We start from the raw sequence: 13,184 nt of genomic DNA, 5'->3' as shown, positions 1-13,184 counted from the left end.
TTGGATTTGGAGCCCACCCTAAATCCAGGATGATTTTATCTTGAGATCCTTAACTAATCACATCTACAAAGACTTTCTTTCCCAATAAAGTCACATTGAAGTTCTGGGTGGACACGAATTTTGGGCACAATATTTATTCCACTATAGTGTGTAAAAATTTAAAACTTTTTAAATCATTTATATTAATTATCCCTCATGATTTGTGCCTCTTGAATGTTCAGTTTTTAAATTTTGCCATCTTTGAGTTGTTTGTTTTGCTTTCTTTTTTGTAAGACACAATAAGCACATGACTTATAATCCTCCTTTGGAATAGTTCCCAAAGGTATGGAAATAATGACAAATCAATATTTGTGTTCCAAGTAGTTGGAGGCACGTAAGTTTCTCCCAAATGTCCTATTGCACAAAGAGATAAAAGATCAGAGTTGAGAAAACAGGAACATAGAATCGCAAGTAGAATGTTTGGATAATTTGACCCTGTCCAGGTGACCTTGACCCTCAATGTCATGTACGGTATGGACATGTAATTTTGCAACCTGCTGGGCCCTGCAAGTTAAGCATTAGTGGAGTCCTTCCCCTTGCCTTGAGCAATAACAAGAACACTTTCACTACTATGAGGAAAACCACAGAGGTGTTTAAACAGAGGCTGTTCTGATGATGATGTGGCTGCAGCTGAGTGACAAACAGTAACCTCCCACACACTGAGCCAATAGCAGATCACAGCAGCGAACTGTGTATATTACTCCTATGTGTATTACAAAACAGTTACTTTCTAAATTTAAAAATCTAAGGATGAGCATTTCATTCAATCAGTACATGAGAACACAAATTGGAAGAATTCTATTTGGATCATAAGTTCAACAAGTTATTAGATATTGTCAGGTAATGAGAAATAGATTAAAGAAATAGAAAATATGTGACTCACTTTTGTTTTGATACAAGAAGTTTGGTGTCTAGTATAGCTGCTATAAAAGTATAAAATAAATACAGCACAAGTGAATTTTTGAGTTATTTAAAAGGAACCTGCAGAAGTTAGCAATTCTACGTATCGCCTTAGCATTCTTTTCATAACCACCCGAATAACTGAGAACCAAAGTGATCAAGAGCCCTATCTCCTCTTCTACAGCTAAGTATTTTGGTGCTTTAAATTGATTAATCTAAGTCTAAAGCATCACGAGTTTTTATTCTCAAATTAGCAATGTTTTTCTACTAAAATATATTTTGAGTCACTAACTTCTAACAGATAATTATGGAAAATGAGATAGCAGTAAGCACAGTAAACTTATTTTAATTAGTCATTCCAGAAAAGGTGCCAATTTCAAGAATTCCCTAAATGAGTAACCATGGGAATGTTTTACTGTATTTACTTAAAGTAATTCATTAATTTTTTTTTTTTTTAAAAAACAGGGAGATCAGAAGTTACAGCTCTTCTTTACAGAAGAATGCCAACAAAAAAATGAGAAAAATGATAGAAAGGGAATATCATCATTTTGTAAACACCGTGCAATAATTAACTCAGGCAAGATTAATTGATTTATGCTAAACTCATTGCATGAAAGGTTGGGTATAAGATATTTCGATCACAAAGAATTGTTCCCACAGATTGCTTATTATAGTCATGTGCTGCCTAACAATGTTGTTGTCAATGAAAGAGTGCATATACAACAGTGGTCCCCTAAGATTAGCACCATATAGCCTATGTGTGTAGTAGGCTATACTATCTAGGTTTGTGTAAGTACACTCTATGATGTTCACACAGCAACAAAATTGCCTAGTGATGCATTTCTCAGAACGTATCCCTGTAGTTAATTACAAAAGGGAAAAGGTCCATTTACAAAGGAGAAATATGACAGACACTGCTTTAACCAAGAGATCAAATTTACTGTCACTAGTAATAAGAGAACTAAGATCACAAAAATCTTTTGATGCTTTGTGAAGAACATGCATCACCTATGTGGTACTCCAATAACTTTAAATATTTGACCTGAACCTAATCATGAAGAAGAAACTGCACAACCCTGAATTAAGAGGCATTCTTCAAAACATGTGATGTGGCTTCTTCAAAAATAGTAACGCAACGAGAAGATAAAAAAACAAGAACTAAATTAATGGCTAGGGAAATGTTCTTGATTAAAGGAGACTAAAAGGACATGACAACTGAACACAGTCTATGATCTTTGATGGGATTCTGGGTTGGGCAAATAAATCATTATAGGGCTCCTTTTAGGAAGAATTTGGAAATTTTGAATTTGGAATGTATAATAAATAATAGTGCTGTATCAAAGTTGTTTCTTTTTTTTTTTTAAAGATTGGCACCTGAGCTAACAACTGTTGCCAATCTTCTTTTTTTTCCCTGCTTTTTTTTTCTCCCCAAATCCCCCGAATACATAATTGCATATTTTAGTTGTGGGTCCTTCTAGTTGTGGCATGTCGGACACGGCCTCAACATGGCCTAATGAGCAGTGCCATGTCCGTGCCCAGGATCCGAACCCTGGGCCGCAGAAGCGCAGCATGCCAACTTAACCGCTGCGCCAACCGGACCGGTCCCCAAAGTTAAGTTTCTAGAGTGAGATTTTTATATTGTATTTATGCAGCAGGATATTCTTTTTTTTAAGCATAAGAGGATGGTGCCTTTAGAGGTGAAGATAAAGCAAATGAAGGAAAACATTAAGAGTCAGTCAACTACAGTAAAGAGTATATAGGTATTTCATTGCAAAATTTTTGCAACTTTATTGTAAGTTTGCACTTTTCAAAATACAAAGCTGGAAAAAATGCATTTTCTTTAAATATCATAAGAGTGTGTATAATGAAAAAGTACAAGGCTAGCACAAACTTTTTATTCATTCAACAAATATTTACTCGCTGCCTCCTATCTGCTAAACATTTTCCTACCCAGTCGGATGGATCAGCAAATGAATCAGGCGAAGAGCCCTGCCTCGTGGAATTTACATTCTCTCTCCTCAGGTCTGTGCTTCCTCCTCTATTAAAGGGGTGAGGGCGGTGGATAGCAATAAGAGTTGGGGTTTGTGATATTGTAAGGTCTCTTTCTACATGAAATGCTATCATTTTAGATGCGTGAATTTCTTTGCTTTGAATAGATATGGTACAGTGGCTAATTTCTTCCACTTAGTGCTTTATAAAAAGAACATATTGTAATGGATACAAAGACACTAACCAACAATGCTTACACACAGGGCATAACAGAAAATAGCAGTATTAGTTCTGCTTTTTATATTATTACAAACCCAAAGCAAGACACCATTGACGTATTTATTTAAAACATGCTAAGTTGTGTGTTTGCTTTGGCTTTTCTTTCCAAGATTATTAAGGAAAAAAATCTACTTTCAATAAAAGAAAAAGTATTCTTTACATTGTCTTCTTTTACAGACCCTGTAGTCTTTATCAAATCTGTCTAAATCAAAAAGAGAAATTGTGTCACTACTAATGGTTATACATTGCCCCAAACAGAAAGTAAAATACCAAGTTTTAATTCAAAGCTAAATTTAAAAATAGTACCCGTAGATGAACTTTTTTCATACCTTTACATATATGCCATTACAATAGAATCAAAATTTTTATTAAAAACACATAAGACTTTTTGAAAAATACAACAAATAGGAAATACTTAAATAAGACACATTTATGTGCCTGCCTAACTGGTACTGAGCCAGAATATACTTCTCTAGACACTGCATAAAATTCTTAATGTTGCTTATGCTCTGAATTCAAATGTAAGGTCAGATAACAGGGTTTTTTTTTTTTTTCGTACCCAATCTTTTATTTCATCTTTTGCATTTATCAGCAGTAATGAGTGATTTTTCTGCCACTGATGCTACGTGCGCAAGGGTTTCAGATAACAATAATTCAGAACGCTCTTGATTCTCCTTGGATTTGGTTTTGTCACTTAATTACCCATTTTTATGTTTGTGTGCATGTTGGGATTGGTGATGGAAGGGATTTGTAAATCTATGTTTTGCCAAACGCACTTGCTGTGTGCACCAACTGCAATGAGCTGGGGGAAAGAAGGAAGGAAAGTGAGAGCTTCCGCATTTAGTTTTAAAGAGATACCTTAGAGAGTTAAGAAAGTTGAGGTCACAAAGGGGAAAGAAGAGATGACTGGGACAAGGATGCCAGGCTTTGATTTCAAACAGGGAAGATAAGGGCAAATGGGAGGGAGATTTCCTCACTAGACAGAGAAGATGAAATTCAAATTTACTAAACGTCGCTAACAGAATGGAGATGAGAGTGAAATATTTGTAAAACTGAAGAGCGAGGAAGAAAAGAAAACACCATTGGAAAGTTCATTTTAAAGCAGAAGAGAGGTGAGGAGTTATGAGATCAGTACAACAAGAGTAAACATATTCAGCACTTTAAAACACCGCAGAGGAGAGGAACAAGCTTGGGCAGCTGAAAATAAGATGTCTTCTTTTCTTTTATCCTTTATCAAGTAAAGGATAGATAAGACAGAGCAAGATCTTGCCTGCGTGCCTTTCTATCTGTTTTGCTCTTTTTTTCTCTAAGGCACGCACAAAGGCACTGTGGGGAAGTCACTAAAGGGTGTGGACAAGGGGAAAGAGGAAGTGAAAACGTCAAATGAACTTAAAGAAAATTTCTAGTTATGCCTGAGCCTTGGTTAAATTATGAAGCAGAGAAACAATGGCTTTGGAAGGTTCTTTGCCTGTTTTTTCTCTTGATTCTTCTTCCTGAACTTCCCCCGACAGGAGCCCCCTCACCTCACTGTCTTTATCTTGTCCTGTTCCCCCAGCCTGGCCTGGATCCTTCTGCACTAGCCCTACCAGTCTGTCCCCAGACAAATCAGCTAACAACTGACTCTGTCCTTAGAAGCTCTCCCAGCAGAGAACTGATAACTAGGCCTACTTAGCCCACTGAAAGGTAAACTTGTTCATCATCAGGGCTCCACAAAGCTGTGGAAAGATGGTACAAGGAAAGAAGGAAGGAAGACTAGCAAGAGACGGAAGGGTGAATAGGTATGTTGGCTGGTATTTCTCTCAGAAGAATTTTAAACTAACTGAAATTGTGAATTAACTGAAGTTGCAGTTTCACCCGGAAGAAAAGATGTTTGTTGGAGAGATTCACACATCTTGAGACTGACCCTCTTCTTGAAATTTTTAATTTGGTGATTGGGAAATTATTCTCAGGACTTTTGTTTACGTTGCTTGATATTTCTCAGTTTGCCTCCGTATAAGACTAGTTTCAACTTAGAGTACCGAGTTTACGAGTTTCCAAGAAAATCTATGTAAAATCTACATGACAATGTTAATGGTTAGTGGTTATTTACTTGTAAACTGTTACCATGGCAATTCTAAGAGGCTCTAAGTAGAGATATATGCAATTCCTCAGTTGTGTCAAGAGATGGTGCCATTTATACACAATAATGCATATTCTCCTTTTTATTATTTAATATAATAAATTCTAATAATTTTTCAAAAGTGTTAATATGAACAAATAATTGGATTTTGTGCTTTATTGAATTTGCATGCTTTCAGTAATCATTTCTTCTTGAGGAGATATTTTGTGGTGTTTTGTTTTGTCATTTTCATTGATTACCATTTCTGTTTAAAACAGCTTCATCTGCTACAAAGAAACTTCATTGGGAAAAGACATCTTTACCCTGAAAATTTCTACATTTTGATCAAAACTTTATAAGAATAGGTAGAAATAAAAGCTAAGGAGACTTTACCTGGTAGGTCCCCAGAGTGTCAACTTGCCTGGTCAGGGCTAACTCTAAAACCACAGAAATTTGTAGGAATTGTCCCTTTAATTCTGAAAAAATGATTTCCTAATGATATTTTTTGATTTCACTTTACACTAGCTTCTCAACAGTCCATAAATGCCCATCACTGGTTCTATCAGCATCTTTGGTTTGGAGATTACGTGCTTTATCAGGCAAAACATAGCAACATAAACATTTAAATTGCCCCGTGTTTTACAACCTCAACTGCTGTATTTTATATAAAGGCCACAAAATGAATAAGGTTTTATTGGTGAAAATTGAATTATACCACAAGGACTCTTTCTTACTGAATAATGCGAATGGAGAAGGTTGAGACATCAAAAGCACATGCTGAGAAAGGTGGGTAAGGAGTAAAAGCCTCAGAATAGTTACAATTTTCATTTCTAAAGGCTAGAAATTAGCAAACAGAAAAGGGGATTTTTTTTTTCATTTGGGAAAGTTGATTTCTAATATTATTTGTATATAATGTAAGTAATACAGTTTTTCTTACTTAGGAAAAGACCAATTTGTATGAGAGAATTGAAAATAGTTTTAAAATATTACTATATGCTAGGAACTGGTCTTTGGTTTTATTTTGTTTTGTTTTTTTGGTTTCTGTTTATCATGTGCCTAACGTTTTACTTCTAAAATACAGCAAAATTGGTTTGCTGTTCCTCAAAATGCTTCTATAAAGATGAGTATTGAAGGGCCACTTGCCGTAAGTCCATAGCATGTACTTCAGTCCCGTTTCCTTATGGCTGGTGGGCCATTTATGAAGCCCATTGTCATCTTCCTGACAGTAATACACCACCTCATTTCTCACTATTCATCTAAAATAATATTTTAGGAAAAAACTATTTTGAAACTCTAGCAGGTGGATGATTACTCCGGTAAGGCCAAAGCAATTGTCAAGGAATAAATTTATATTAAATGGGCTTATTTTTGACAGATAAACTTGAAACATATTTTTCAGGGTAATGCTCACAACCAGCACTACTTGCTAGGTCAGTGACTGACTACCAGATTATTCTTCCCTTCTGAAAGCTTTGGTCCCTATAGCAAGGCAAGGGCCCAGTGCCCAGAGACGAGCTGTCCTTCTGTCAGAGTTGCTTCTTCATATGTGTTTGTAACTAATGACTAAATAATATGAGATAGAGCATTATTAAATTTATTTTGCTGATAAATAACAGCAATAGCTTGTCTTCTACTTCTGATTTTGCCTTATGACTATGCCAGTTAGTTTATACATATGTACATATGTATAAATAACCTAATTTGATATTAAAAACAACAGTATGTGGTGCTTTTGTCAAGTTTATTAAAAAAATAAGCTAACTAGATTAACACAAACTTTCCCGTTTAGCATACAGTCTCTGTAAAATAATCACAATATAATTTGTAACTGGGTCTTAACATTGTGCAAATGAAATTGACTCCCTTAGAAAACGTTCGTAGGTGCCTTCTATCTATTATTATATACCCCATGACTTCAGCGTAGCTCAATGATTGAAGATTTATGAAGTATTAAATAATGATTTAATGATAAGTTACACTTGAAACCTTTTAGAGGTAAATTAATACTGTTAGTTGACAAAAATAATACTTTTTTGTAATAGTGAGATAAAAGTATGTTAAGGATCATGAATAAAATATATGTATGCACATATTTTTTCTAACGCAAACATTTTTTCACCGTTCCCCATGCAAGTGTGTCTAACCATATGGCCGCTTGATCTCCATTGATTTCTCAGCTTTATCACGTTCCCATAGCCTCCCACACATCTAGTTTCCCCCCCTCAATCCCCACAGATATCCTTACTTCTTGAATACTTCTTGAATTGAAGCAATAAAAGTGGATTCATCTAATTACGAACATTTACGAGGCCAGTGAGAATTCATTTCTGACATAAGAAGTTTAGACAGTGTTCAAAAGTCCCTGAATATTTTACCGTTTACCACATCACTACTAAATTGTAGAAAAGCAACAAAAGTAGCTAATATTAATTGAGTTCTTATCAAGGTCCAGGTAATGTGCCAATCTGTCCCCAGGTATTATCTTATTTAACACTCACAACAAACTGAGGAGGCAGAGACTATTGCTCCCATTTGACAAAAGAGGAACAAAGTATTAGAAAGATTAAGAAACTTACCTAAAAGTCACACAGGTTACAAGATGCAAGGGCTGAACGAGAAGCAATATCTTTTCATTTCAAAGGCCATCTCATTCTCTGAACTGTATTGTAGCCTTCGCTTGGCAAAGGAATTTTCCATGTCTTCTTCTACAAAAAAAAGAAAACAAATTAAACCCAAAGAGAATTCTGAATATGTTATAGATTGCCATAAAAATGTTAAGGCCACCCCTACTGGTCCTTATCAATCAATATCAATAAACATGATTTGATTGATTATTGATGATCTTAAAAGGGTAAATTTACTTTCAAAAGAGGCAGACAATAGATTACTTAACTAATAATGTAACTTTAAACATTCTGACTAAAAACCAACTGTAGTAAAATAGTTGTTTATCAAAGCATATGAAGCTATGAAAGTTACATTCAGCCATACAATATCCTACCACAAGACTAAGATTAATTCAAGAACAGAGTTCTTTTTAGCCCCACTTATGACTTTCAGAAGAATCAGCCTGATTTTGCTTATGACAGCTACGGAAATTCATGATTCTTCAGGGAAAAAGAGTATTTTAAACATTAGAGTTAATTTTTAAAAGACTGTGAGTTGTTGTAAGCAACTTATTCAAAGTGGGTTCCTTTCAAAATTGGAAGTAACAACATATTAATGTGATTACACTAATACATTTGCACTAACAAGAGGCACTCTCTACATAGCATTAGCATATTCTCCTTAGATGCATTTAGTCAACAGTTCTATTTCTTGATTCCTGGATAAACCATGCAATTCAAGGTGAATACTGAGTCCTTACGCATGACACATAGAAAGGGAAACCTGTTTATACTTATGTTAGTTGTGTTGTTTACAGACAGCATGGATTTCCTAACTCATTACCTTTTTTGGTTTAATTATATTATGGGCAAAACCTTAAGGACTTTTGGAAAAGATAAAGCTTTGCCTTTCAAAGAAACTGCTGCCATCTCCCACTGACCAAAAGAAGTTTCACCACGATTTTGCCATCTCTACTTCCTTTCATGGGGTACATAATGTTGTACGGAACCGGAGCAAAATTCGCAAGGTGATCTGGTTGCTGGTGGTCCTGGGCTCGGTCTTACTCGTGGTGTGGCAGATCTACAGTCGCTTGGTCAACTACTTCACGTGGCCAACCACGACATCTATAGAAGTTCAGTATGTGGAAAAGATAGAGTTCCCGGCTGTGACATTTTGTAATCTGAACAGGTAAGAATTACCCTTTAATAATAATAAGTCTTTATAACTTTGCTCATATAACCTTCCTCAGATGACTGAAATAGAGTCCTACTGTGCGATAGTTAACATATGTGACACTATCGAAGTTCTTAAATTGTACTTAAAAACACAAATTTGGGGAAGCAAAGAAGCACATTGATTTCTTCTTTCATTTGTTTTCCTTCTGCTTTTCCTTCCTTCCACAATCATATGCTAGGCAACACGTCAATTCCTGTGGTCAAATGGATGTAAAAGTCCTGATCTCTTTACTTAAAACATTTGTTAATTAGCAAAAAAGAGAGAAACATAAAAAATCCCAATGTAATGTGTATGGTGATTGTGCAGTACAACAAAGATATATGCAAAGGCTCTGAAAGCACAAAAGACACAGTGACAGTCTCTGTCAGGTTGTCATGGAAATCTGAGTATTAAGGATGCCCAGGCAGTTTCTAGGTGGAGACATGGAAGAACTTGAAGAGGAAGCTACTGTGCAAAAGTGTGGAGAGATGAAATGCCCTGGTGTGTACCTGACGAGATATTTAAAGTAATAGAGGCAGGGCCAGCTTCGTGGATGCATGATGTGTGCAGTCAAACAGGGCCCTGTGCTTAAAAGAGCCTCACACTTGGTTTAATGCTCTGTTGTCACAGTCTTGAGTCTTTGACTACCAATCCCTCCAGAAAACTGCAATTCACTGGCTGTGCACCAAGTTGACTACAGGAATGGCACCTTTCTCTCAGGAGGCCTTCCAGGCAAAGCCTTGTAATTGCCTATTGTCGAGTGTGAAAGATTGCACAAAGGATTTTCACCCTGGATGGGAGTATTGGGGATGGTTTCCTTACGATCCACCACTTATCAGCCATTTGACCATAGACAACCCACTTAACATTCGTAGCTTCAATTTTTATATGTATAAGATGATGAGATATCATCTACTTTGCACATTTGCTGTTACATTAGATGAAGTAATATATACACCATTTGTCTCATTCCTGGGGCGTTCCTTGGACGGTGCTCACAATACAGCATATATTATAGCATGTTTCTGCAACTGTTAGATATGCATCAAGGTCCAAAAAAATAAAAACAAATAACCCTCCCAAAAGATTTTCAATACTATTGCCTCGTACTACTTTAAATGGTATATGTTCTAACAAAAGCAAAAATTGGTTAAAGACATTCTTTGTTAAAAGAAAACGTATATCTCATTTCCAGAATGGCTGTATAAGGAGATCCAAAGACCCTTTCCCCAGAGAAATAACTATAACAGCTAAAAATTTATTTTAAGAATTCACCCATTTAGGGGTTAATCTCCAAAATATGTATGGAACTCCTACCACTCAATAGCAAAAAAACCTAATAACTCAATTAAAAAATATACTAAGGACTTGAGCAGACATTTCTTTAAAGAAGACATACAAATGGTCAAGGTATATAAAAAAAAGCTGTGTCACTAAGCATCAGGGAAGTGTAAATCAACACTACAATTAGATATCACCTCACACCTGTCAGGATGGCTATTATCAAAACAACACAAAACAAAACAAAGGCAACAAGTATTGGTAAGGATGTGAAGAAATTGAAACCCTTGTACACTGTTAATGGGAATGCAAAATGGTGCTACTGCTGTGGAAAACAGTATGGAGGTTCCTCAAAAAATTAAAAATAGATCTATCATATCATCTAGCAAGCTTACTCCTAATATTTGTCCAAAAGAATTTAAATCAGGATCTTGAAGAGATATTAGCACTCCCATGTTCATTGCAGCACTCTTCACAATAGCTTAGCTGTGGAAACAAGATAAATGCCATGGGTAGACAAATGAATAAAGAAAATGTGCTATAAATCTACAGTGGAATATTACTCAGCCTTAAAAAATAAGCAAATTCTGCAACATAAAGGAACGTGAATGAACCTTGAGGATATTATGCTAAGTGAAATAAATCAGTCACAGAAAGGCAACCATTGCATGTTTCCACTTATATGAAGTATCTGAAAAGTCAAATTTACAGAATCAAAGAGTGGAATGGTAGTTGCCAGGGGCTCGGGGAGGGAGAAATGGGAATGAGGAGTTACTAATCAACAGGCACAAAGTTTCAGCTTTGCAAGATGAATAAGTTCTACAGATCTGCTGCATAGCATAGTACCTACAGTCAACAATACTGTATTGTACACTTAAATTTGTTAAGAGAATAGATCTCATGTTATATTTTCTTACCATATAAAAAATATTTTTTAAAAATTAGCAGAAAATCATTGTATCTACTATAATAAATAGAATACAGCCATGTGCCACTTAATGATAGAGATATATTCTGAGAAATTATCATTAGGTGATTTTGTCATTGTGTGACCATCACAGAATGTACTTACACAAACCTAGATGGTATAGCCTACTACCCACCTAGGCTATATGGTACTAATCTAATGGGACCACCATCTTATATGCCATCCATCATTGACCAAAATATCATTGCGAAGTGCATGACTGTGTAAGAAAATGTACTTAAATATATTTTAAAAAGCAACCATTTAAAGTATCTGGAAATTGTCCTAGGGAATGTAGTGCTTATTCAAGTATTTATTCAAGAAAATCCACTGTTTTAGTAGAAACAGCAAGAATATGTAGAACTTGAGCCAAAAACTACTCTCTCTGTCTCCCTTTCTGTCTCAGCATGACAGAAACTATACTCTATGTGGGTTTGACCAAGAAGACCAGGCTCCTTCTCCTCGCAGTTTCCAGTCAAGGGCTAGAGCATACTCCAGGAGATGCATGCTGCCAACATTTCTCATCCAATCCAGCTCCATGTTGCAGAGACCAAATTTCAGATGAGAACAGTTAAGAGGTTGGCAGTTCCCTTCCTCCATGTGACCCCCTCTGGAAGCTCTACCTCAGGCATGGTAAGCTGAGATACTCAATTGCCCTCACGCGAGCCTGCTCAAAGATGGAGGTTTCATATTGAGAGAAGAAAGATCAGAAGAACAGAAACCACTGCCCTTCCCAGAATTCTGCTCGTAAAGATTTTGCCCATTGGGAGAGGCAGGCCATGGGCACAAACAATTCTGAAGCTCTCCTTAATGTAACTCTGCTTGTAACAGTGTGGTGAACTTCAATTTTGCTCGTATCAGGGTATGGTAAAGTTCAAGCCTAAGGATGCTCTCCAAAACAACATAGATTTTGGTGGTAAGCAATTAAGAGGTTAGTAGGTCCATGAGAACAACAAGCTAGACTGTAGGTCAGCTAGTTTTCCAGTGAGAAATGAATGAAGAAAAATGAACAGAGCCTTAGAGGAATGAGGGATACTATTAAACATAAAAACATATGGAAAACGGGAGTACCCAAAGAAGAGAGAAAGAAATAGAAAAAATATTTTAAAAATATAATGGCCCCAAACTCCCTAAATATGCAGAAAAGCATTAATCTACACATTCAAAATTTCAATAAACTTTAAATAGGACAAATGCAAAGAAATTAACAGCTGGACATATCATAGTGAAGACATTGAGAGCCAAAGAAAAAGAAAAGAAATCTTGAAAGTAGCAAAAGAAAATCAACTCATCACATATAAAGAAATCCAATAAGACTAAGATCTAACTTCTCATTATAAACAATAGAGGCCACAAAGCTGTGGGATGACATATTCAAAGCAATGAAAGAAAAATAACTGCCAACCAAATATCTTAACTCTACTGACAAAAGCTTTTAAATGTGAAAGCAAAATAAAGACATCCAGAGAGAAACAAAAACTGAGAGAATTCATTACCAGCAGACCCATCATACAAGAAATACTAAAAGGAAGTTCTTCAGGCTGAAAGCAAGTGAACTCAGAGAGTAATTCAAATCCACATGAAAAATCAAAGAGTGTGACTAAAGACAATTTTGTAATTATAAAAGACATTATAGATGCATATTTCTTACTTTTCTTCTCTTACCTGATTTAAAAGGCAATTGTATACTACTTAGGCTTAAAATGCATAGAAATGTAATATACTTAAAAACAGCAAAAAAGATGGAAGCAAAGCTGCATTCGAGTAATGAAATGACACCAGATGGTAACTTAAATCCACAGGAACAAA

The 13,184-nt window shown here is 35.7% G+C and overlaps 1 protein-coding gene across 3 annotated transcripts in view; it reads left to right on the top strand.

The window, feature by feature from the left end:
* The first annotated feature begins 2,802 nt into the window (after window positions 1-2,802).
* Window positions 2,803-13,184, top strand: part of ASIC5 (acid sensing ion channel subunit family member 5) — a 36,450-nt gene continuing 26,068 nt past the window's right edge. The window contains exons 1-4 of one of the 3 annotated variants that reach the window (XM_046655645.1): window positions 2,803-2,961; window positions 4,763-4,985; window positions 5,584-6,091; window positions 8,794-9,100. In XM_046655645.1, coding sequence (XP_046511601.1) covers window positions 6,046-6,091; window positions 8,794-9,100 — 353 coding nt within the window. In that variant the 5' untranslated portion in view covers window positions 2,803-2,961; window positions 4,763-4,985; window positions 5,584-6,045. The remainder of the gene's footprint in view (window positions 2,962-4,762; window positions 4,986-5,583; window positions 6,092-8,793; window positions 9,101-13,184) is intronic. The other 2 variants (XM_046655646.1, XM_046655647.1) reach the window with 2 other exon arrangements.

Source organism: Equus quagga, chromosome 3, assembly GCF_021613505.1.
Source record: "Equus quagga isolate Etosha38 chromosome 3, UCLA_HA_Equagga_1.0, whole genome shotgun sequence".
Lineage (NCBI taxonomy): Eukaryota > Metazoa > Chordata > Mammalia > Perissodactyla > Equidae > Equus > Equus quagga.
Note: the sequence above shows the minus strand (reverse complement) of the source record. Positions and strands in the feature narration are given on the sequence as shown.